Source organism: Saccopteryx bilineata, chromosome 1 (assembly GCF_036850765.1).
Source record: "Saccopteryx bilineata isolate mSacBil1 chromosome 1, mSacBil1_pri_phased_curated, whole genome shotgun sequence".
Classification (NCBI taxonomy): domain Eukaryota; kingdom Metazoa; phylum Chordata; class Mammalia; order Chiroptera; family Emballonuridae; genus Saccopteryx; species Saccopteryx bilineata.
In genome coordinates, this window is record NC_089490.1 from 348353335 (window position 1) to 348377110 (window position 23776).

The 23776-nt window shown below is 52.1% G+C and overlaps 1 protein-coding gene and 1 non-coding gene across 4 annotated transcripts in view; both read left to right on the forward strand.

Moving 5' to 3' along the window:
* The first annotated feature begins 769 nt into the window (after positions 1-769).
* STARD10 (StAR related lipid transfer domain containing 10) overlaps positions 770-23776 on the forward strand; it is a 32837-nt gene continuing 9830 nt past the window's right edge. Inside the window, exons 1-2 of one of the 3 annotated variants that reach the window (XM_066250572.1) lie at positions 770-887; positions 5286-5596. In XM_066250572.1, the coding sequence (XP_066106669.1) occupies positions 5390-5596 (207 nt within the window). In that variant the 5' untranslated portion in view covers positions 770-887; positions 5286-5389. Of the gene's footprint in view, positions 888-4765; positions 5016-5285; positions 5597-23776 lie in introns of those variants that run through there. The other 2 variants (XM_066250567.1, XM_066250564.1) reach the window with 2 other exon arrangements.
* LOC136321109 (U6 spliceosomal RNA) lies at positions 19315-19418 on the forward strand. The gene has a single exon (XR_010728407.1). It is a non-coding gene; the product is annotated as a U6 spliceosomal RNA (small nuclear RNA).

The following is a 23776-nucleotide window of genomic DNA, read 5'->3' on the forward strand; positions in this document are numbered from 1 at the left end:
AATTTATGATCATCAGATCACCTTGTGAGGTTACTTTCCATAGAACCCCCTTTTTCTATCCACAGGGACTGAGATCTATGAGGGAACTGGTGAGCAACCGTGCAGCACTTCAAAGCTCTGTGTGCCTCTGGTGTAAGGTTGCCAGATTTAGCAAATATTTGGGACATACTTACACTAAAAATGATTCTTTGCTTATCTGAAAATCAAATTTTATTAGGTGTCCAATGCTTTATCTGGTGACTTTACTTCAGTGTTCTCGGTGACCTAGCATGCCCAAGTGTGCCTACCTTTGGCTGGCTGACCAAGAAAGAGACTGAGACGGTGTATGGCTGTGTGGACTATGACAGGACATAAGTGTGATAGTATGTGGCTGTGACAGAGTCACCAGGAGGAGTGAGGATGTGGGTAACTGTGTGCTTCTTTGTGACTCACTCAGGTTCTAGCAGCTCCCTCAAGGCAGGGTTGGGGCTGTTTGCTAAGGGAGGCCCAGCAGGGGTAGGAGACCCGCCCTGGGAAAACACTTACATCCGGCTCCAGAAGGGACAGGGTGCAGAGCCTGTGGCCACTAGCCATCAGACTATAAAGGACATGTCCCTCTCAAGGCCAAGACAGCCCTGGGGGCCTCGGAGTGCTCTACTCTGGGCCTTTCTGAGGGATCTCTGGAACCACCTCTCTACTCTGCTACTTCCTGGTGACATCACATAGGTCACTGCCCAATCTTCTAGAACAGTGCCCCAGAATACTGCCTCGTTGCCTTAGGCAACCTGGAAATTTTTCTCTACACAAACTGGTAGGTCTGGTTAACCCTGAGGAGGAGTTGGTGGGAAAAGGAGTTGCGGAGTGCTTCTTCTCATCTCCCAGAGACCATCAGTCTCTCTGACTAGATGGTGAGTAGGAGGGGTTATCTAGGAGCAACTCAACACCTTGGACACTGAGCAGGGTGGGGGCCATGTGTAGGGGCTGAATTTTGAGGCAGAGAGAAGGTGGTGACTGTGCCAAGGTCACTCACAGGGTAGTGAAACAGGTGTCATGTAATGGGGTTAAGGAACAGAACCTTGGGTTAAGAGCTGGGAAAGCTATATTCTTATCTCTGCTTTGTCTCTGCTGGCTGGGCCTGCCTTTGTTTCTCTATCTGTGAATTGAGGGGCTGGGGCCAAATGACCGTAGTCTAAAGGTTTTTGTTCTGATGGGGACCCAGTGGGGGCGAGTTGAAGGGAATGTTAGGGACCAGGTCATAGCTGGCTCCAGGCAGTGGCCGGCTCCTGCTCTACTGGCTTTCAGGGAGCAGTGAGCAAAGTCTGGTGTGACTCCTCCAGATGACCCCCAGGCCCATTCCAAGAATCAGAAACCTGAGGTACTAGAGATCCCCATATGGACTCTGACTTGCTGTGTGATTCAGGAGCGTCCTTGTGCCTCTAGGGACCTCAGTTGCTCTCTCTGTGAGGGGTACATGTAAGACCCAGTGCTTGCTCAGCACCCTGGGTAATGATTTCTCACGTTCCCTTGCCACCTCTCAGTTTGCTAAGCACCTGTTCTTGAACACACTCCCTCCTTGCCTTCCACACCCACTCTGCCTCCTGCTGGGTGATGCCCGTTTGAGGGGTGGGACCCAGACAAGAGTGAGACCTGAACCCTGCCCTGGGGGCCTAAAGAGGCACCTCTACCCACTTCTTGTGGGGGAGCCCAGTGGCTGGGCCAGGGGGCTGCAGTGGAAGAGCAGAGTCACATTTGGGCAGCCTTTTCCACGGTTTATTTAACCTTTCATGAGAATTTTAACGATTATCATAAAAAAATGTTGATACCTTAACATTTCCTGTTATAAACATGCCATTCAGGGACAGTATATTCCTCCTTGATGATTCCTCCCCCACCCCCAGTTATATTTTTGGTTACTTATTTGTGTGTGAAACTGAGACACTACAACTCTTTTCATTGCAGTAGTTCTCAGAGAAGTAGGTAGTATTATTCTAGAGGCCTAGAGAGGACTTGTCACCTGCCCTTGGTCAAAGAGCTAGGAAATGGTAAGTCAGGATTTGAACCCAGGTCCACAGCCCTTGGCACTGCCAAACTGTGGAAAGCAGGGGTGGCTGAGTCCTAGGACTCCTTTTCAGACTCCCCCCACCCAGGAGCCCCTCCTATCCTTTCTGGGCTTACTCTTCTGCCCTTGAACAAATGGGACCCTTTTCTCTGCTGCTTGGGGGTGTTTGAGTCAGGATATAAATCTGCTTTGATCCCTGCACATTTGAAAGCTCTCATGAAACCTTGAGTCAGAATTTCTGGGGAGGGGGATGCTTGCCAGGGCAAATTAATGTTGAGTAGGATGGGGAGCGATGCCTTTCTACCCAGGACCTAGGGTTGAGCCCATGGTGTGGCCATCTGTGCCAAAGGTACGAGGTCATCCTCCATTTCTGAGCCAACACCCAAAAGATTCATTCTTATGTTAGGATCTGAGTGACGGTTTGGTTTCTGCCATCTGTACCTTCCTAAGTGTCTCCCTGAAACTGACAGCTCTCTGAGGGTAGGGAAATCCTTCTGATGGTCTGCCCTAATTGCTACCTCTTGCTTTCAGCCCAGCCTTATCTCATTTACCCTGGACTGGATGATAGGCATGAGAGGTTTATTGCCCTGGTGCCTGCTGTCAGCTGAAATGTGTGTTATTGGTGTCCTAAGAAGTCAGGAGCCATCAGGCCAGTGCTCCCTCTTCTTTCCCTCATGGTAGATCCCAGAGGCTTTGGTTCACAAAGCAGGCTCTGTGTATACCTGTCTTTGAGTCTCCCACCAGCCTGAGTGTAGAGCTGTCAGACAATATCATTGAGGCCAGAGGAGGGGCAGAGTCCTGCCTGGAGTTGGAGTGGAGTCAGAGGAGGTACACAGTAAGAGCCAGAGTCCTTGCCTCCTGAGCCTAGAACCAGGCCACCTACCACCCATTTGCAGGCACTTAAAGAATGTGGTTTAGGGCCCTGGCCAGTTGGCTCAGTGGTAGAGTGTCAGCCTGGTGTGCGGGAATCCCGGGTTCGATTCCTGGCCAGGGCACACAGGAGAAGCGCCCATCTGCTTCTCCACCCCTCCCCCTCTCCTTCCTCTCTGTCTCTCTCTTCCCCTCCCGCAGCCAAGGTGCTGAGGATGGCTCTGTGGCCTCTGCCTTAGGCGCTAGAATGGCTCTGGTCCCAACAGAGCATGCCCCAGATAGGTGGAACATCACCCCCTGGTGGGCATGCCAGGTGGATCCCGGTTGGGCGCATGCGGGAGTCTGTTTGACTGCCTTCCCGGTTCCAGCTTCAGAAAAATACAAAAAAAAAATAAAAATAAAAATAAAAATAATAATAATGTGGTTTAGGAGGAGAGGGGTGATTATCTGACTCTGCCCCCCACACTACAAATCTAAGGTCTCAGTGGGGACCTGCAACTTAGGATTTATTTTGCAGAATGTCTCTTGGAGTCACTTCCCATCATGTTCCTGCTCACCACCACTTTTAAAACATTTCAAAGCCCTAAGCACATCAGGAAGAAACACCTATATTTGTGAACCCACTATGACAACTCCTCATCTTTCTCTATCAACTTTAGGAGAAGCTATTTCATCCCAGAACTCTAGGATAGAGAAGCCAGGAGATTATACATTCTGATTCCCTCATTTTAAGGATGGGAAAGTAGGGCCCAGAAAAGACAGGGCAGCCAGAGCAGAGAAAGGGACCCACTCTGCTGAGGAGGAGCCTCCTCTGGGAGGAGGCTGAGACCTGGGTTCTTGACAGGATACCCATGTACTCACTGTGTGATACTTGGCAATTAGTGGGCACTTGCTGGGCCCTGTTAGCTGCCCATGCAGGGAAACTCATCAGGGCCCTCCCTTCTACTCTGAAGTCAAGGGTCAGTCCCTGGGGTCAGTGAATATTCAGCCTTGGGCCCTCTGCCGCACTCATACTGGACAGGCCTCAGAGAGACCTTGACTGTTGGCCTCAGTTCATACAGAGCAGCTAGAGGCAGAGCTGGCACTAGGACCCAGAGGGCAGGTGGCAGCCTTTCAGGCTGACAGTGGTGGCTAGAGTACTGGTGGACTTATCTACCCATGGCTCTGAGCATGGTTAGCTCTGCTTAGGAAGGGACAGGGAGCCCCAGTGCTCTGGAGCCAGATGATTTGAGAGCCTAGTCTAGTCCATGGGAGGTGTGTGGACACGCACATGGGTGCTCAGGAGGGGTGGTAGTGGACAAGGGCCTGAGTCACATCTCAGGCTGGAGGAGAACCTTGTAAAGCTCCCAGCTGGGAGTGGAGATTTTGCCCAAGTCTGGCCAGCCTGGGAACCTTGTAGCTAGTGGTTGATCAGAGATGCAAGCTGTGGCATCTCTAAGTTGCTCTTGATTGTGGTGGGGTGTGTGTGCCCATTTTTGGGTCTCTAGGGTGTCGTTTAGGGGGATCTCTGAGTTCTGGGGTCGGTGTGCCTGTGAGTAAGTAGGTTGTTGCAGAGGTGTGTACAGTGAGTATGGGAGGGGGGTGGAGAGAAGGGGTTCACAATTAACTTACAGAATCGCTATTGTAGCGCCTCCTCGCCCTATCTCTCAGAGCCCACTCTAACTTGGGCTTCTCCCTCCAGGTTCCCAAACCCTGCCTGAGGACGGGACTCTCCCCGGCCAGGTCCTCTCCAGGGCGGGCGGGGCGGGCGCTAGGACCCTGCGGGGCGGGGTGGGGCGGGGCTCTGAGCTCCGTCCGCTGTACCTCCGCAGCCTGGAAAATACCAAGCCCAAGCGAGCGGCGTTCCCGAGCCTGGCCGGAGGGAGGGGGCGCGCGGGGCGGGGGGCGCGGGACGGGCGGGGCGGCGGGACCCACTGCTCCTCCCCCCAGAGCCCCCGCGCGGCCCCGGTCGCCGGGGCAGAGGCAGCGCGGCGGCGGCGGCGACGCTGGTACCCCGGCTCCGGTGGCCCCGGAGGAGCAGCGGGCACAGGTGAGCGGCTGGCCCGGAGGGCGTCCACCACGCCGGCACCCCGCCCCGCGTGCTTCCCGCGCCAGCGCCGCTGCCGGAGTGAGTTGAGCGGGTCCGGCCAGCACTGGGGGGACACAGCCGTCAGTCACCTCGGGTCCCGAGCTCTCGCGGATTCCCCACACCCGACACGCAGCCCCAGGGAACTCTGGGGTCGCTCCTTGGGGATGCCCCCGCTGACTGCCCTGTGCCGGTTCGCCCTCACCAGGGGCCAGCGCTTGCCTAACTCGAACTCTACACCCGGTCAGGACCCCGGACAGCCCCACCCGCACCCCCAGCACTCTGACTCGGGTCCCCAAACCGGTCTTGCAGGTCCCAGGAAGGTGGCGTCAGCATCTGCAGCCGCGTCGACGTAGTCGGAGCCTCCGCGGAGGACCCAGGAGAGCGGGACTAGGACCAGAGCCCTGGGCCTCTCCATGGAGAAGTCAGCGACCTCAACAGAGCCCCAAGGGCCTCGGCCAGTCCTGGGCCGTGACAGTGTCCAGGTGCCCGACGACCAGGACTTCCGCAGCTTCCGGTCAGAGTGTGAGGCCGAGGCAGGCTGGAACCTGACCTACAGCAAGGCCGGTGTGTCTGTGTGGGTGCAGGCTGTGGAGATGGATCGGACCCTGCACAAGATCAAGGTAGGGTTGTCCATTCGTGTGCAGCCTCACTACCTCTGACAGGAAGTCTCCTGGTCCTAACGCAGAGAGAGCCACAGACAACTGGTTGTGCATTTCAGAAAGTCTCTTGCCAGGAACCAGGAGGAGGCACAGTTTGTTCTGCAAGCCCCCATCACACAGATAGGCCAACTGAGGCCTGGAGAGGGGGTGTGACTCTGGCTCACCCAGCCAGAACCCAGGCTTCTGTATGCATCTTCCTGCTCCAGGGAGGTGGTCTGCTGCCAGGCCCCCTCTAGGAGTGTAGTTTCCCTCAGGGGCCCCTTTGCCCCCACAAACCTTCACCTGGTACCTGATTTGAGTCATTCAAGGTGGGAGACTGAACCCTTCTCTTCCTAATTCCTGGTTTTCTCAGACTAAGCTGAGTCTCTTTGCCCACTCTCTGCATACTTGGGTGCCAGGGACCTGATTCTTTTTTGCCTGGTGCACTGCTCTTCCCCCTTCCTTCCCTGGCTGCTCCCTGAGTCTCCTGCAGGGACTCAGGATTGTGACCGGCAGATCCTGAAGACAGGGTTTGGATATCCTTGCCTTACTTAGAGCCAGGCTGGGGGGGCAGGCTGGGGGGCAGGCTGGGGGAAGAGGGGCGCAGGGGAGGCAAGAAGAGGCAGGGTACATCTGCCCCTTCACAGCTATCAACCCCATTCCTCATAGTTCCATGATTTTTTATTTTTCTCTCTTTGCCAGGGCAGGCTTAAGGGGGTGGGACCCCATGAGCCCACCTTAGGGGCCTAGATAGGGCAGAGGCTGGTGAAAACTGGTTTAGAGGCATCAGTAGTTGCCCCTAGCACATCTGGCATTGTATGAGTGCCATCTAGTATTGTATGAAGTCCTCCCCAGTGGACTCCTGGCAGGAGGCCTTTGCTTTCCTTTGCCTTCTCCTTTCTGCTGTCCTTCTGGAACTGTGAAGGGATTCCTGTTGCAAGGGATGGTGGGTCAGAGTACTGGACTCAAAGGACCTCCTGCCCTCCCCCCACTCCAGTCCCTCCTTCCTGCTCTCAGACTTAGTTCAGGCATGTTGGCCTCAAACCAGGGCCAGAGATGTCTGACCTTCTGTCTCTGACCCTGTGCCTTTCTGCTTCCCTCTGTCTTAGTCATTTACAGCTTTGTCCATCTGTCTCCATGTAGCCTTCTGGCTCGCCCTTTCTGCCTCTCCTTCTCCCCCTCTGACTCTGTCTCTGCACCCTGCCTTTCTGATTCTCTTTCTCTCAGGGTTGCCATGTATGTCTCCCACTCTAGGACTCTCTGCCCAGGCCTGAGGACGGTGGCCTTCCCTGGGGGCCTGACCTGGGTCTGAGCCTCAGGCGCAGGGAAGGGGAGGGCAGCTGGTATGTCCCAGCTTGGTGCTCACTGAAGACAGGGGGTAGGTCCTATCCCAATTTATCACACCTGCACCCAACTCTGACAGAGCAGGGATGTTGGTTGAATGAAGGATAGAAGGAAGGAAGGGAGGAACAGTTGAATGAAAGGTGAACAGTGTTGTTGTGAGAACAAGGTGTTTTCCTGACTGTGACCTGGGAAAGGCTTAAGGATGGCTGCACAGTGGGGGGGGGGAAGTGTAGTTTCCCCCACTGAGCTGACTTTCCAGAAGGGAGGGAAGGGGAAGATCTGAACTGAGTCCTGTATTCCCACCCTCTGTGTCAACAGGGCGGTGCTGCCTCCTCCATCTGGCTTGGTTAATAAATAAACCAGCCCAGTCTAGAACTGGAGTTGGTGGGTCTGGGGGCCAGGCTGCCACAACAGACTTCTCGTGGCTAGATCAGACTTGTCTGGTGGCCTTCTTTGGGAGTGGAGGGGACTTGGTAAAACTGAGTGTTGCGGGCTTGTAGTTAGGGCATACATCCTCCCTATTAGCCAGCATCCTGACCCTTCTTCCTTCTCAGACTGAGCAGAGATTGGAGGTGCCAAAGGGCCCTTTGCAATCCCTGTTTCTACCCCCTCACTGCAGTGCAAGTGAAGACACAGGCCCACAGAGGGACAAGGGCCAATCCAGTGTCACACAGCCAAGTCCTAGTAGAGCTAGTCTTGGAACCCAGATCTCCAGCCTCCCAGCCTAGCCCTCTCTGTCGTATTTTTCTCCCTATTGCTGCCCTCCAAGTCTTCCCCCCCCACAGTGGAATGAGGGTTGGGGACATTAGGTGAACAGAGCTGGGGCCCAGGGAAGAGGCTGTGGCCTTGATTATGGGCATCCTGTACCCAACTCCTGATCCTCAGCACAGTCAGGTGCTCTAAGAGACTGGCAGAGGTCTCTGAGCTGCCCACCCCCCAAAATTTAAGAATACCATTTCTAAGAGCCCCTGCTTTGAGCCAATCATTTTTCTCCATCATCTAATTTACCCTCAGGCCTGGGTAGTAGTAGGCTTGTTTCTATGCTACAAAGAAACTGAGGCTGAGAATGGTGATGTCACATGCCTAAGGTCACAGGGCACTTAAATGGACCCCAGGCCAGCCTAGCTTCAGAGCCTCTGCCCCGCTCCACTTGAGGTCACATCTCAGTCAACATTATGGCATTTGACCCCATCAATAACTTTTTGAAAGACGCGGTATCCTCATCATCCCATTCTCCTTTGATAAATGAGAAAGCTGAGGCCCAGAAAGGGGCGTGGCTTGCCAAGGTCACTTAGCAGTTCTGAAGCCAGAGTCCCAGAGATGATTAAGTCATTCCTGGAGACTGGAAATCAAGTACAGGTGCTTGTTGAGCTTCTACCCCTCCTCCTCCTGCCCCAACCCTCTGGGCCTGCCCCCTGAGCTGGAAAGGCAGCTAGCTGCCCCTGGATATGCCCTGTTCTTGTGATCACAGGGTGGGGATGAGGATACCAATCCACCTATCTGTCAACCTGATTGATTTTCTCTGCTTCATCTCCCTTCCCCCAAGCTTATCTTCTGCCCCTGTGTCCAGAGGTCCCTGGAAGCCACTGTGGCACTGAGCCCAGCATTCGGCTCCAGGACAAAGGGAAGGGGCTCCCGGAGGCCACCTCCACCCTTTCCCTTCATCCTGGCCTCCAGCCCAGCCTGGCCCCAGGCCTGCACTGTGCTCTGGGCACTGGAGAGGAGGCAGCTGCTGCCTCCTGAAAGGTCAGGCCCTGTCCCAGAGGCAGATGCTGAATATGCATCCTGGTCCAAGGTAGGGGCCAGCATGGAACTGCACCCAGGTCTCTCAGTGTCCAGGCCAGGCTTCCCTGTGACTCCTGTCGTGATGTGAGAGATGGGAACCCAGAGGGTCTGTCAGTTATTCAGGCAGTGCCAGCTGGGCAAGAGGCTGAGGTCTTTCTGGCTGTCCTCTTCTGTGTGTGTGGCAGTGGGCACATCTCCGCCCTTCTATGAGCTGTTTCTCTGTCTGTATCATGGGGCTCTCTTGGCTGAAAGAGCCTCTGAACTCAGTGTTTATGTTGGGGCCCATGAGAACGGGATGAGGAACAGGGGACAGAAAGAAGGAGATGACATGGCCTGTCCTGGATGCTCACGTGCTTGGCTTCTCTAGTGCTGCTATGTGCCTAGCCTGGTGCTTGGCTAGCCGTGTGAGAGGCAGAGGAAGAGACCTGGCCCTTGTCCTCAGAGGTCTACAGACCCTGGGGGAGAGAGGACTGACAATTGTAGGTGACCCCTGTCTGCTCATGGGGCAGACGTTCCCAAGCAGACCACAGAGGTAGGAGTGAACCTGGCGGGAAGGAGCCTTGAGGGACGTGGCGGCTGCAGTAGGGGTGGGGGATCTCTTGGGGGAGTGTGGCCACAGGAAGCTGGGCAATGGGGACCTGTCTTCTTTGACTTCTTGTCCTGTGGCCCCTCCCCTTCAGAGAAAGCTCCAGTGGCCCCTCACTGCCCTGTCTCACTGTCCACCTGCTCCCACACCACAGCCCCACCTCCCCGCCCTAGGTTCCAAGCTCTCAATTCAGTGCTCAGGCCTCTCAGTAACTCATTCTCTTGCTCTTTGAAATGAGGGATCAAGGGATCATCTCAGGGATCAAGGGATCATCTCAGGAATCTCCAAGGACCCTTTTTATTTTTTATTTTATTCATTTTAGAGAGGAGAGAGAGAGAAATAGAGAAGGAGGGGAGGAGTAGGAAGCATCAACTCCCATATGTGCCTTGACCAGCAAGCCCAGGGTTTCAAACTGGGAACCTCAGTGTTCCAGGTCGACACTATCCACTGCACCACCACAGGTCAGGCCTCCAAGGGCCCGTTTTACTCTAACAGTCTGTGGGACTCAGAAGGGCATAGCGAAGATGGAGACGGGCAGGGCCAGGTGTTTTGTCTTTTCACTGTGTTTTCACAATTATCCTAAGGTATGGATCTTATTAAGCCATTGAACACATGTAATTAAATTTAATTTCTAAATTAAAAAAAAATAAAAAAAATACTTAAGACTCAGAACAGGAATTTACTTGTGCAAGGCCAAACAGAAAGTGGCTAAAGCAGAATCAGAACCCAGGTCCTTGGGTTCAAGGCTAAGTAAGACCTCTAAGGCTGAGATCTCTCTGCTCCTGTGGGCCCTTCTATCTACAGGACCCCATGGCTCATAACTTATCTCTCTTTGCTGACTTGGGTCTCACTGTCTATGTCATTGTAGGAAGGCACCCTGGAGAGGACCCAGCAGGGCTAGAGCCCAGTCCTTGCTTTGTGACCTCAGCGGTCACTTCACTTTTTTAGTCAGTTTTCTTATCTGTGGTGACAGGGCAGGAGTTAATATGGTTTTAGGGCTTTGGACTGGGTGAGTTCAGGTGCAGAGTGAACTTCTGTCCCCTCTGGGGCTCAGCTTCCCTATTTCTACAGGAAATTGCTGGGTAGGTGGTTTGTAGAGGCCAATCTGGCCTTAGGCCATGGTAGGGGGTTCTGGACACAGAGTAAGAGAGATAGCTAAGGCCTTGCCAACCTTCAGGTGGGGGAGGTCAGCAAAAGGAAAGGTCCAAAGTGGCCTCTGGCTTTAGGGAAAGCTTGGAGGAGGTCCTGGGTGGGCCTGAGGCTATAGACGAGAGAGACTAGGATGCAGAGTACCAGCCACATGGCCTCAGGCAGGTTGCTGCCCTTGCCTGGGCTTTAGCTTCCTCACCTGTCAAATGTGGATAGTAGCGCTGCCCTGCCTGTTTCAGGCACTTCATTCATTCACTTATGCATTTAGTGGACATTCACTGATAGCCTCTGCCTGGCCCTGTGCTGTAGGTTGAGGGCAAAAAGGAAACTCAAAGTTGAGCTCTGTACTCAAGGAGTTCCCAGTTGAGTGCTGAGAGAACTTCAGGGGTCTCTGAACCAGGCTTGGGGACCAGGGAAGTCTTCTCAAAGGAGGAATGCTCAGGTGATACCTTTTGAACTGGATGGAGAATGAGGTGCACAAGTTTGATAGTATCGGGAGCTGTCCATGCAGAGCCACAGCTGTGCAAAGGCCCAGAGGCAGGAAACAGGGCAGTGCATTAGGATAACTGCAGGTGTTGTTTAGACTAGAGAACTAGACTGAGGCTCTAGCACTTGGGTCCTGAAGGTCCTGGGGTGCCAGGGGAGGGTTTTAGAAAGAGGATGCTGTCACTGTATTGTCTGGACAGAGGTACTGAGGCCTGCACTAAAGGACGGGCTGTGAGGAATGGAGCAAGGGATTGCATCTAGAGAGTTAGAGATAATGGATGGGACATGGAGGGTACAGGATAACCCTTTGTAATGTGCAAATTGTGGACAGTTATTCAGGTTGAGGTGTGGATGTGCACCTCTTTGGTGCATGCCCTGAGGACAAGGAACCTTGTGAGTGGGAGTGGGGTGGGGGTGCCTCCAAAGTCAATGTCCCCCTGGCGCTAGAAGAACCCCCAGCCCCCAGGCTGGCTCTATGCCCTTCATACCCAGCTCCCCAGGCTCTGGCTTTTAAACTTTAATGAGCCCCAGCTCAGTTTCCAGTCGAGAGTCTTTAAAGTTTCAGGAGATAAGAGAAAGGAGGGAGTCCTGGAGACAGATGGGTTTTATTTCTTCCCCTGTGTGCCCATGCCTGGCTGGGCCACCTGGAGCCAGGGCTGAGGCGCATGACCCCACACACCCTGGCACTCTTCGGGGATCTGGGACTTCTCTAGGCCACTCTAGCCTGTTCCTGAGGGACCAGCGACCACAGGCCTGGGCACTGGGTTGCCACCAAGATAGATGAGGATAAAAACCCTATTCCAGCCTGACCTGTGGTGGCACAGTGGATAAAGCGTCGACCTGGAACCCTGAGGTCGCCGGTTTGAAACCCTGGGCTTGCCTGGTCAAGGCACATATGGGAGTTGATGCTTCCTGCTCCTCCTCTGTTCTCTCTCTCTCTCTCTTCTTTCTAATAATAAAAATGAATAAAATTTAAAAACAAACAAAACAACAACAATAAAAACCCCTATTCCAGCCGTGACTCCTGACCTGGGCAGATGAGCATGCTCCAGCAACAGGTGGGAGGAAAGCTGCTCAGAGCAGGTGCCAGGCTCGAGGTGCGTCCCTCTGTCTCCTCTGGCATGCCCGCGCTGCCCTGATGCTCTGGAACACAGAGCTTCAGAAACACAGGCCGGAGGCCCAGAATTTAGTGGCGGGTCTCACACCAAATGCAGGCTCCTCTCACCTGTCATTAAAGGGAGCATGGGACAAGTGGCATATGGCAGCTGGAGCAGTTCTCTGGGCTGTAGCCTAACTGTTGCCTCCTGTCTCTCAGCTTGAGCTCCCTGGAGACAGATACTTGCTATTTCTAGAATCCGTAGGTCCTGGGGCAGGTGAAGATGCCTGTACATGTACACACACACACACACACACACACACACACACACACTCAAAGGGGGAGTAGGGGAGTGAATCTGTGCAGTGCACAGGCCGTTTAATCTCACCCTGTCTTTCTTTCTTTTTCTTTTACTTTAATCTCATCCTTTCATGGCATATCCTGCTTCTTCCCCCGATTCCCTGAGATCCCCTCTACCGTTTCCTCTGTCTTTGGACCCTTTCAGATTGCCTGGGAACTGGCACTGGACCAGGGAGGTGATGACTCTTAAGGCTGAGGCCTGACAACCAGAGGGGATGGTGTTCTCTTGTGTGTTTCCGACATTCATTCAACACATACTTATTGAGCACATATTATATGCCAAGTACTGTGTTATATCTAGGAACTTAGTGTGAAAGCAGACAGATTAGGCCCTGCTGTCGTGGGTTTACATACTGAAGGGGAGATAAGCAAAATAGAGGCAAGCAAATAAATAAGTTACCAGATGGTGGTTGTGTGTTATGAGGACAGGATAATGAGATCAGATGAGATCGGGCGCGTTCAGGGTGGTATGGCCATAGACAAGAACAGGATAATGAGATGGGGGTTGTCTGGCCTTCTTTGTGTGGGCCTTCTGCTTGGAGCTGGATTGTGGGTGACTGTGTGTCTTATTGAACACATGCCTCTAAGGTTGCGTGTGTGTGCCTCTGAGTGTGAAACTGTGTGTGTGTTTCTGTGTCTGATGTTACTCTGTGTGTGTGAGTCACACCCCCTCACTGCAGCAGAGTTGTCTCTGCTCCAATTATGTCTCCTCAGCTGTCTCCTGGCAGCTCCTACCTCCCTGCTCAGCTCAGCTCTGATTCTGCCATGGTTTTCCCTCCCTGCCTTCATCCAGCCACTTGGCCTGGCCTCTGGGTCTATCTCTGGGTCTCCCCTAGGATGATCTTCCCTTAGGATGTAGTTCCTATTCCTGTCTTTGATGGTTACTGCCTCTGTCTTAATGTCGCTATTTATCCCTTTTTTTCCAATTTTTTTTCTGTCCCAGTTGTTTATTCATTCAGCAAACTTTTCATGTCTCCTACTTACTCTGTCAGCCACTCTGCTGCAGCTGAGGACTAGAGATGGATCAGACCCAGGCCCTGCTCTCAAGTCCTGGTGGGAGACATGGAGACAGTGACAGCCCTCTGTGAGAACTCAGGCTGAGGGAGGCCAGGGGCTGACAGCATGGTGGGAGGGCTAAGGGAGGGGGTTGGGGGCCAGCAGGGGTCAGGCAGCAAGCTGAGAAGGTGTTAGTGAGTCCCTCAGGGAGGCAGACCCCGGGACTGCAGTGGGGGCTGAGGGTAAGAAAGGAGTGGAGGCAGAGCCCGAGTGAGGAGGACGTTTTGGAGTTAGGATTTGCTGAAGGCAGAGAGAGAGGCAGAGAGAGAGGCAGCAGAGCCTTTCAGGCTGGCCTGTGCCATCATTAGCTCTGGGTTTCAGAAAGCTCCCTGGCTGTAGGGGACAGACTGTCCTGGGAGCAGGAAGATGAGGACATGGCTGCAGTACTCGAAGCAAGGGTGGTGAGGCCTGCCTGGGATTGGCAAGAGGAGCTGCTGGGAAGGTCCTGGCTGAGCCGAGTCCCTGGGACGGCACTGAGGGGCGAGTTCGGACCCTTGCCCGGGTTCTAGGCACAGGTGGGGAGCAGAGGGGAGCTGGCATCGAGGTAGACCATACGACAGTGGTGATCATGGTGCATCTGAGAGGCCTGTGGGCTGTCCAGGGAGGGATGCCCAGGAGGCTGTTGAAGATGCAGTCTGAGAGCTTTGGTGGATTAGACCACTGGAGGTCTCTGAAACCCAGGGGGGCATTTATCCAATTTGTCTTTGTCTTGATGTCTGTGTGTCAGGCCTCACTCTGCCTTATCAAACTGGTCTCCTGCCACCCCCCCCCTTTTCTTCCAGGCCCACCCACTCTCTGCTTCTCCTTCTCAGCTCTCCCTCTGCTGTCTGGCTCCCCCTCCTCCCCCAGGGTTGGAGCAGAGTGGTGGGAGCTCCAGACCAGGAGGTCAGCTTCTGAGAAGTCAGCAGGCTGTTTCTCAGTGCTGCAGAGAGAGTGCTGCAGAGTGCCCGTGAGTCTGGGGGCAGAGGTCCAGATAGGCTGCTGGAGACTGGGTGGGGGGGGGGAGGCCAAGCAGCCATGAGTCATTTAGCCCTGGATGGAGAGCAGCAGAGGCCCCAGCTTGTTCTGTCTGAGCAGACTCTGGGAGCTCTGTCGAGGGCAGGCATAGCATCACCTCCTCTCTCCACCAGAGTCTCAGAGGGGCCCCACTTATGGGGAGAAGATAGGTTGGGGTATCTGGTTTTAGATCCCCTTCCGTTCAGAAGAGAGGGCCATAGGACTTGTCTAGTCATTTTGCAGGCATACTGAGCCTGAGGGCGGGGGCAGGAAACCCCCGCTGGTGGGTGCATTGGGCCCACCATGCCACATGTGCTCTCCTCACTGCAGGCAGAGCCAGTCCCAACAGCCATAAACCCTAGCATGGACCCCCTTAAACAGTTCTCCCCTGACCAGGTGCTGGCCCACCTAGGATCCTTTGGGTCCTCTACAGAGTAGAGCCTGGTTTTTGGGGAACAGCCTTGGGGGTGGATTTTGGGTCACAGCGGGTTCCAGGTTGGTTCCTCCACTTCACCTTTCTGCCACCATTTACAAATGGGCATCATCTTCCCTTCTAGGTAATTGAGAGGATAGGATTAGGTGAATTTGCAAAGCCCCTAGCACAGAGCTGGCACACCATTCACATTTGCTAAATGGATGAATGGATGAAGAGTCTGAGGTCCCCAAGGGACAGCTCCATTTCCTCTGCATCCATCCTTGTTCACTCAGGTTACCTCATGGAACTGCATGAGCCCTCTCCTTCCCCTGCCCATCCAGGCCGTTTCCAGTCTCCAGGCTTCTGCGAGCACCTCTGTCAGGAGCCTCTTTCCCCTCTTTACATCTGGCTGCTGTCTGCTTTTTGTTCATGCCTTAGGACTCCGCTTAGGTGCCGCTCCCTGTACCTCCATCCCTGGCTTCCCTCCATCCCTGGCTTTCCTCCATCCCTGCCCCTCTCTGGCCTATGCTTCCATCTTCTCTCTCTCTGGACAACACTCGTAACTTAGAAAAAGATATGTATATGTGTGTGTATACATATATATATCACACACATATATTTTTTTTAGTGAGAGGAGGGGAGGCAGAGAGACAGACTCCCACATGCACTAGGGGGCGATGCTCTATCCATCTGGGGCCATTGCTCTGTTACAAACGGAACCATTTTTTAGTGCCTTAGGTGGAGGCCATGAAGCCATCCTCAGTGCTCAAGGCCAGCTCGCTTGAGCCAATCGAGCCATGGCTGCAGGAGGAAGAGAGAGAGAGAAGGGAGAGAGGGTGTTGGAGAAGCAGATGGGCGCTTCTCCTGTGTGTCCTGACTGGGAATTGAACCCAGGACATCCAAACGCTGGGCCGACACTCTACCCCTGAGCCAACCAGCAAGGACTTATGTATAGTTTCTATATCTTTCTTTTTCTTGAGAGAGAGAGAGAGAGACAGACAGACAGGAAAGGAGAGAAACTAGAAGTATCAATTCATAGTTGCGTCACTTTAGTTGTTCATTGAATGCCTCTCATACAAGCCTTGACTAGGGGCTCAAGCTGAGCCAGTGAACCCTTGCTCAAGCCAGTGACCTTAGGCTTCAAGTCAGGGACCTTGGATCATGCTTATGATCCTGTGCTCAAGCCAGTGATTCCGCTCTCATGCCAACGAGCCTGCGCGCAAGCTGGCAACCTCGGGATTTCAAACCTGGGACCTCAGTGTCTTGGTCTCTATCCACTGCATTACCACTGGTCAGGCCTACTATTAATTTCTTGTATAAACTATATTGTATCAACAGTAATGAGAATCCAAAAATGAAAAATAAATCACTCAGAACTTCAACTCCTGCATAAAACTTTTTCTTGGTTACTTCCAGCTCCCACTCAAGGGTATAGATGATTTATACAAAGTCTAGACCAGCAATTTTCATCAGCTGTGCTGCAAGAATTTTTAAAACATGGAAAGCCTGACTATTTAGTCAGGGGCACCGACCTCTTTTTCCTTAGATTGTCAAATAAATAAATGACAACAGCCAACACAATAGCCGTCTGATCTACAGCCATAACACCTTGAATGCGCCCAGTCTCCTCACAATAGCCATCTGGTGTGAACGAATCAAAATTATACCTATTTTTTTTGTCAGATTGGTAAAAAATGTAGTATATTTTTTTACTTTTAGTAAATAGTGTGCCATGAGATGAAAAAGGTTGAAAATCGCTGGTTTAGACTATGGCTCAGGTAGAAATTGATACCCTCTTTTGTTCATTTAATATTACATCTGTGAAGTTTCTCATATTGTTACAGGATTGTTAATGCACAAACATTTCTGGCAGCTGCTTCCTGCCAGGCCTGTTGTGGGTTTTGAAGGTTCAGAGCGGGCTTAGCCCCTGCCCCTGCCCCAGCCAGGGGGAGCCCACAGTCCTTAGTAGCTGGAAGTAATTATCAAGGTGATATGTCACTTCTAACCCAGCCAGGTCCTGCTGTTTGGTGGTGGTCTAGGTTGTTCTCCACTGTATTTTGCTAATTACAAATACAATACTGTGGTCATGAATATTGTAACAATTTTTTTCTTTTTTTTTGTATTTATTTTCTTGTGTATAAATTTATGGTCCTGGGGTCCCAGGAACTAAATTAAAAGATACATTTTTGCTCATGTGATTTTTTTTCTCTGTTCTGACTTCTAAAATGAAATTTTAATTTTTCTTGCTGACACACTATTTTCTTCAAAAGATACATCTTTATAATTTTAAAAAGATTTGCCAAATTGCTTTTCAGAATAGTAAAACCTGTGTTTGCTATCACTAACTATACCAGTTTTACCATATCCTCACTAGCAGTGGGTATTTTATATATTTTTGCTAATTTACTAAGTATAAATTGGTAGCTCAGTACAGTTTTAATTTACTTTTCTTTAACTATCAGAACTATTAAAGATCTTACATTAAAATCTCGGAACTTTCCCTGACCCTGTCTCTGATGTGCCTACTTCCACACTCCATTTTATGAGGCTAGCAGAAGTACTAATTAGCCGCAGTGCCATAGAGATTTTTACAAGAATCCAAGAGTCGGCCCTGGCTGGTTGGCTCAGTGGTAGAGTGTCTGCCTCACATGTGGAAGTCCTTGTTTCAATTCCCTGTCAGGGCACACAGGAGAAGCACCCATATGCACCCTTCCCCCTCTCGCTTCTCTACTTCTCCCTCCGTTGATTCTCTTTGTCTCTTTCTCTCTTCTCCTCCCTTCCTGCAGCCATGGCTCTATTAGGGCGAGTTGGCCTGGGCACTAAGGATGGCTTCATAGCCTCCGCCTCAGGTGCTAAAAAAACCCACAAAGGCCCCTATTGGAGCAACGGCCCAGATGGGCAGAACATTGCCCCCTAGTGGGCTTGCTGGGTGGATCTGGGTTGGGGCGCATGCGGAAGTCTGTTTCTGCCTCCCCTCCTCCCACTAAAAATTATAAAATAAAAAAAAGAATTCAAGAGTCACGGTGGCTCTCCTGAATTCCTCTTCTGAATTCTGCAGAAGCACTGAGGGCCCCAGCACTCTCAGCAAAGCTCCCACAGGCACAGCCTGTTGGTTGGCTTGCCTGTCCTTTCTTCCGTTCAGACAACAGGTCTTTACTAAGCTGTGCCAGGCCCACGGGACTCCAAGGTGAACAACGGGTCACAGCACTGCAGGCAAATCAGTGCACTGCTGTGCGTGCTGATGGAGGGAGTCACTGGGGGCTGGAGAGGTAGCCCCCAGCCCAACATGAAGAGTTTAGGGGCAGGGCAGGCTGCCTGGACAGAGGTCAGCAAAGCCGAATTTTGAAACAAAATAGGAAAGGAGCCAGCGAAGGGAGGTCCTGGGAGGACCAGTCAGACACTCTCCTCCTGCACCACCCTGTCTCTGCTTCCCCTGACCCCTTGTGTCATTGCCCTTTTGCAGCTTAGGGGTCTCCCTTCTGGGTCTCCAGGAAATGAGAGACGAGGGCAGGGGCCCTATCAGCTTGCCCCAGTGCTGGCCCTGTGGGTTTTGGGATGGCCCTGAAGCCAGCAAGCAGGGTGAGCAGGCCCTGGGAGGAGAACCTGGCGCAGGCAGGGAGGAGGGGTCACTGAAGCCTGTCTCAGCATCTCTCAGTGCCTGGTCCGACGTGAGGAGGGCAGTGTCTGGCTGTGGTTGTGAGGACGTGAATTTGTGTCAGGCCCTGGTGTAAGAGGGCCACCCGCCTTCTCCCTGTCTATTTACTCTGTGGAGAGAGGGCATTTTCTGTCGTTCTAAGTGTTCCTTGTCCCTGTATATCTTGTTTGCCCTCTGGGGAATAACAGGAAGGTGCTCCCCTGGGCAGGACCTGAGAAGTCAGGGAAAGCTACTGGGGCCTGGGGCTGGAGGAAGGGCAGCTGCTGGGCCTTTATGTACAGTCTCATTTAATCCTCACAGCTCCATTCTGAGTGGAGGATTATCCCTGTTTGACAGACGAAGATAGTGGGACTGAGAGCTGAAGTCCTTTGGCTAAGCCAAGGCAACACAAGTAGGACGCGGCCAGAGCAGAGGCCTGTCTGACCCAGACAGCCCCTAGAACTGCTGAGTAAGCTGTAAGCCTGTGGGGCCTGGCTGGGTCTGGTGGGGCAATGCCATAGCCGGAAGGTTCTCAGTCAGGGGCTTCCAGGTGCAGAGCACCAGTGCTGTGTTTTGGGAAGGCATGGGTCAACCTTTGAGTCCAGTGAGGTCTGAGGATCAGGTCATTGACCTCATTCAGAGGAAGAACCTCTGAACTTCGCCTCCCTGGTCAACAAGCCCTCTGAATCCAGTGAGTGCTGAATAATAACTATCAGTTCACCATGACAGTCTCCAGTTGCCGGCGTGTTTGCTTAAGCTGGGCCAGTCCTCCACGATGAAAGCAGCAGAATGTGTGTTTACTTGGGCAGCACATACACTAAAACTGGAGTGATGCGATGATTAACATGGCCCCTGTGCAAGGATACCACACAAATTCTTGAAGCATTCCATAAAAAAAAAGAAGAAGAAGAAGAAAAAGCATAATGTCCTGACACTTTGAGGTCAGACACAGCCAGGCTCTTGTTTGCTCCTGCACCACTGTTTCAGCCATGTGGCCTTGGTCAGTCATAGCTCTCTAGGCTTCATTCTCTGAATCTATAAAATGGGGATGATGATACCCATCGGGGTGTTAGGAGGGTAAGGGACAATTTCTGCTCAGGGTGTAGTTTGGTGTCCTTGACAGCTGGCCAACATAGATTGACCTAAATATCAGACCCTGTGGGGTCCATGGTCCAGGTGATGCTGTCTCCTTTGTGGGATAATAAATTAGTGATCTGAGCGCATGCTAATGGTTACTGAGGTTGTGGCTATTGTCTGGGGCTATGATTGATTCGATACTCAGTGCCTAGGAGTACTTCCTCTGATTTGAATATGGTTCTGTTGGGAAAGGGCAATTTGCTTAACAATTATTCCTTTTATGAAACTGCTAAAATGCAACATGGTGAGAAGTCAACACAGCCTGAGGGATTGAACCCAAATGGGCCCCTTACCCTTCACTGGGCCTCAGTTTCCCCAGTGGTAACCTGAAGAGCAGTGGTGGAAGAGGTCATCTCCTGGCCGCTTGGACTTTGCCCACATATCCCATGGGCAGAGATACTGGAGACCTGCTGTGTGAGGGCTTGGGGTGAGGGCCAGGCTGGGTTCACCTGTCTTTGTCTCAGTTTGCTTGTTACCGCTCTGTCCTTTGCACTTAAGGTCATGCCATGGCCCCATGGAGGTGACCTGATTTTTTCCCCCATCTCAGGTCAGCCATCTCTCCCTAGGTCCTGGGACATACTGCTGTGACTCCCCCACCACTTCCTCCTCCCATGGAGGTTCCTCCTTTAACTGAGCACTGAGAAGGAAGCCTCCCAGAGAAGCACAGGCAAAGGGTGGGAGAGAGGAGAGGCAGAGTGAGACACAGCTTGGACACTGGGCCTTGCTTTGTACATATTTAGTTAAGCTTCCAGGCCTTTGAACCTACCCGTCTCTGCCCGAAATGCTTCCTCTCTCCCCTTGTGGCAGCTCAGCTCCTTTTTTATTTTTAAAGTGAGAGAGGGGAGATAGAGAGACAGACTCCCACATGCGCCCTGACTGCAGTCTACCCAGCAGCCCCCTATATGGGGCTGATGCTCGAATCAACTGAGCCATTCTCAACGTCTGAGGCCAGTGCTTGGACCAACCAAGCCACTGGCTGCAAGAAGGGAAGAGAGAAAAAAGGGGGAGAAGGAGGAGAAGAGAAGCAAATGGTTGCTTCTCCTGTGTGCCCTGCCTGGGGATTTGTTGTTAGTATTCAGGGTTTCGTGAAGAGGAGCCGCACAGGAATGAGGCAGCAATAACACTGCTAGTGGAGGACCCCAATCTCTCCAGGATTGAGGTGCCTTAGATCAGCTATCCAATTTATTAAGCAGAAACATGACATCATGCGTAAGGAACTAACAAGCAGAATACAGTGTACAATTTTATTATTTAATTTTGCAAAACTGATTAGATTGCTCTTGCCCTTTCTGAGACATAACACCACACCATCTGTCTGATTCCTGAGCTGCAGAAAGCTCCAGCAGGGCCAAGCATCACGTCCTTGAGGCCTTCCCTGGACGCCACTGCCTTCAGTCATGTATGCTTGGTCTCGACCTTCACTTCCTCAGGATGGGAACAGAGAGTCACTTGGTGCTTTGGCTTTCCTCCAACAAGGATTGAACCTGGAATGTCCATATGCCAGGCTGATGCTGTATCCACTGAGCCAGCCGGCCAGGGTCCAGCTCTTTCTTTTAGGCTCCATCATCCTCTGCTCCCACAGTTCGCTTACCTCCACACCCCATCCCTCAACATGATCATTCTCTACTGGGCTTTTGTGTCCCTGTCTTTTCTACCACCCACTTAATGGAGCTCCTTTGTGGGGAGGGCCCAGGTGTGGTTTGCCTCTGGGTTTCTGCTGCCCAGTTGCAGGCCTGGAACACAGCAGACCCCAGAAAGTGGTGCATGGATGGACAGGGCAGGGCCAGGTCACAGGCTGTGTCTACCCCGGGCTTCGGTTTTCTCAGCTGTGAAATGGCTGCTTGTCAGGCTACTGCTGTGACCAGGCTTTCAGGGCTTTGCAGCTCAGTATGGCTTCTAACCTTCAGTTCTGGATTCCAGGGGCAGTGCCAGGTGTTCACCCAAAGTGACTGACTTGCCCAGGGCCCAGTGAATGTGGGTTCCATTCATAGGCCCACCTACCAGGTGTTCTCCTACAGCTCCCCCTGCCCCCACTGGGGCCTCCCAGAGCCTCTTAGAATTACACCTTGCTGCTGTGGCAGCTCGCCCTGCAAGCAAGAACAATGCTAGATGTAATTTACCAGTCCTGGCGCAGCCGCACTACCTCCTGGGGGCTGTGGAGAGAGCTGGGCTGGGAGCCAGGCCCAGTGCTGTGAGTCACGGGGTCCATGGATGCTCTCTGCTCTCCAGACCACCACCCAGACCTCAGTTTCCTCACCTGGAGGGCTGCCACAGCCAGGGTTCTCTCCTTCCAGTGCCCTTCTCCCAACAGGGCCCCACTGCTGGCTTTCCTCCCTAAGAGTCTGCCAGGAGCTGGGAAACCTTTGAAATTTCCATCTGTATCTTGAAGATAAAATGTTATGCAGAGTTTATACTCAGTGGGTGCCCAGTCTGTCTTGGGGCTCTGCGTGTTCTGCCCACTGCCTGCTGTCTCTGAGGGAGGGCTTTGGTCCTGTAGCCACAACAACTCTGAATCAGGAGGCCTGAGAGAGAATGGGCAGTGTGGGCCCTTCTCACAGTGTACCCGATGGTGGATGCCTCTGTGCCCTCTGGCACTGAGGCTGGCTGGAGGAAAGAGGCATTTCCAAATTGGATGCTAACGTACAGAGTATCATCCTATTGTCAGAGCCCCTCTATATAGTCACTGTCCAGGAGTATATAGATTTGAGGACATGCAAAGCCAAACCAACTTCCCCACTTGGATTTAGAAAAGCTCTGGTTTCTTCAGAAGCCACACTGAGTCCTCCTTGATGATTAAGCCTACAAGAAGATCTGGTTTTGGCCTGACCTGCAGTGGCACAGTAGATAAAGCATCAACCTGGAATGCTGAGGTTGCTGGTTTGAAACCCTGGGCTTGCCTGGTCAAGGCACATGTGGGAGTTGATGCTTCCTGCTCCTCCCCCCTTCTCTCTCTTTCTCTGTACTCTCGCTCTAAAAATGAATAAATTAAATCTAAAAGAAAAAGATGTGGTTTTGTTTTGAACCCCTGCTCAGCTGCTTTCTGGCTGCCTGATTTAGGCAGGATGCTTGCTCTTCTGTGCCTCAGTTTTCTCTTTTGCAGCACAGGCATGACACCAGCTGTATATCTTGGATAAAGAGGGAGCGTGTGTTGAATGTCTGGTGCAGCACGCGGACTTTCACGTGGCTGCTGCAGAGCAGCATGTCTGGATGCTCCTTATGAGGCCAGATCTGGCCTCTGTCGTCTCTTCACGCCCTTCCTCACCATCACATCCCTCCCATCACATTGTTCACTTACTCATGTTTTATTAGTCATCTTCAGTCTGATAGAGTTCTTGAGTCTTTCCTTGAATTTCATGACCCTGACACTCAAAGGCCAGCTGTTTTGTGAAAGTTTCCCACTTTGGGTTAGTCTGATTTTTTTTATTATATAGATTTAGGTTATTCATCTTTGGCAGAAATATCCAAGCCTGATCCGTGGTGACGCAGTGGATCAAGTGTCAACCTGAAAAGCTGAGGTCGCTGGTTTGAAACCCCTGGGCTTGCCTGGTCAAGGCACATGTGGGAGTTGATGCTTCCTGCTCCTCCCCCCTTATCTCTCTCTCTCTCTCTCTCTCTTCTCTCTAAAATGAATAAATAAAATCTTTAAAAATTAAAAAGAAAAGGAAAAAGAAATACCACATAAGTGGTACCTGTCTTCTTTCATTGCATTTTATGAGGCCGCACCCAGTTTTAACTTGTCCCAGTTACAAATGATGTTCACTTTGATCACTTGATTAAGGTGGAATCTGCCCGGCTTCTCTACTATGAAGTTACTATTGTCCCTTTATAATAAGTATTTAATGGGAAGATACTTTGAAACTATGTAAATACCCTTATTAAATATTCAATTAATTTATTCATACCTGTATATACTTTGGTTTCCTATTTTATCAGTGTAATATAATTTGTTAACAGTCATCACTTATTTTAATACATGGGTTGTCCCTGCTTTAGCCCATGGTAGGTAGCCAGTTGTCCTAGTTTGCCCAGGTCTGAGGGGTTTCCCAGGATGTGGGCTTTCAATGCTAAAACTGCGAAAGCTTCAGGCAAACACTGATGAGTTGGTCAGCCACACCAGT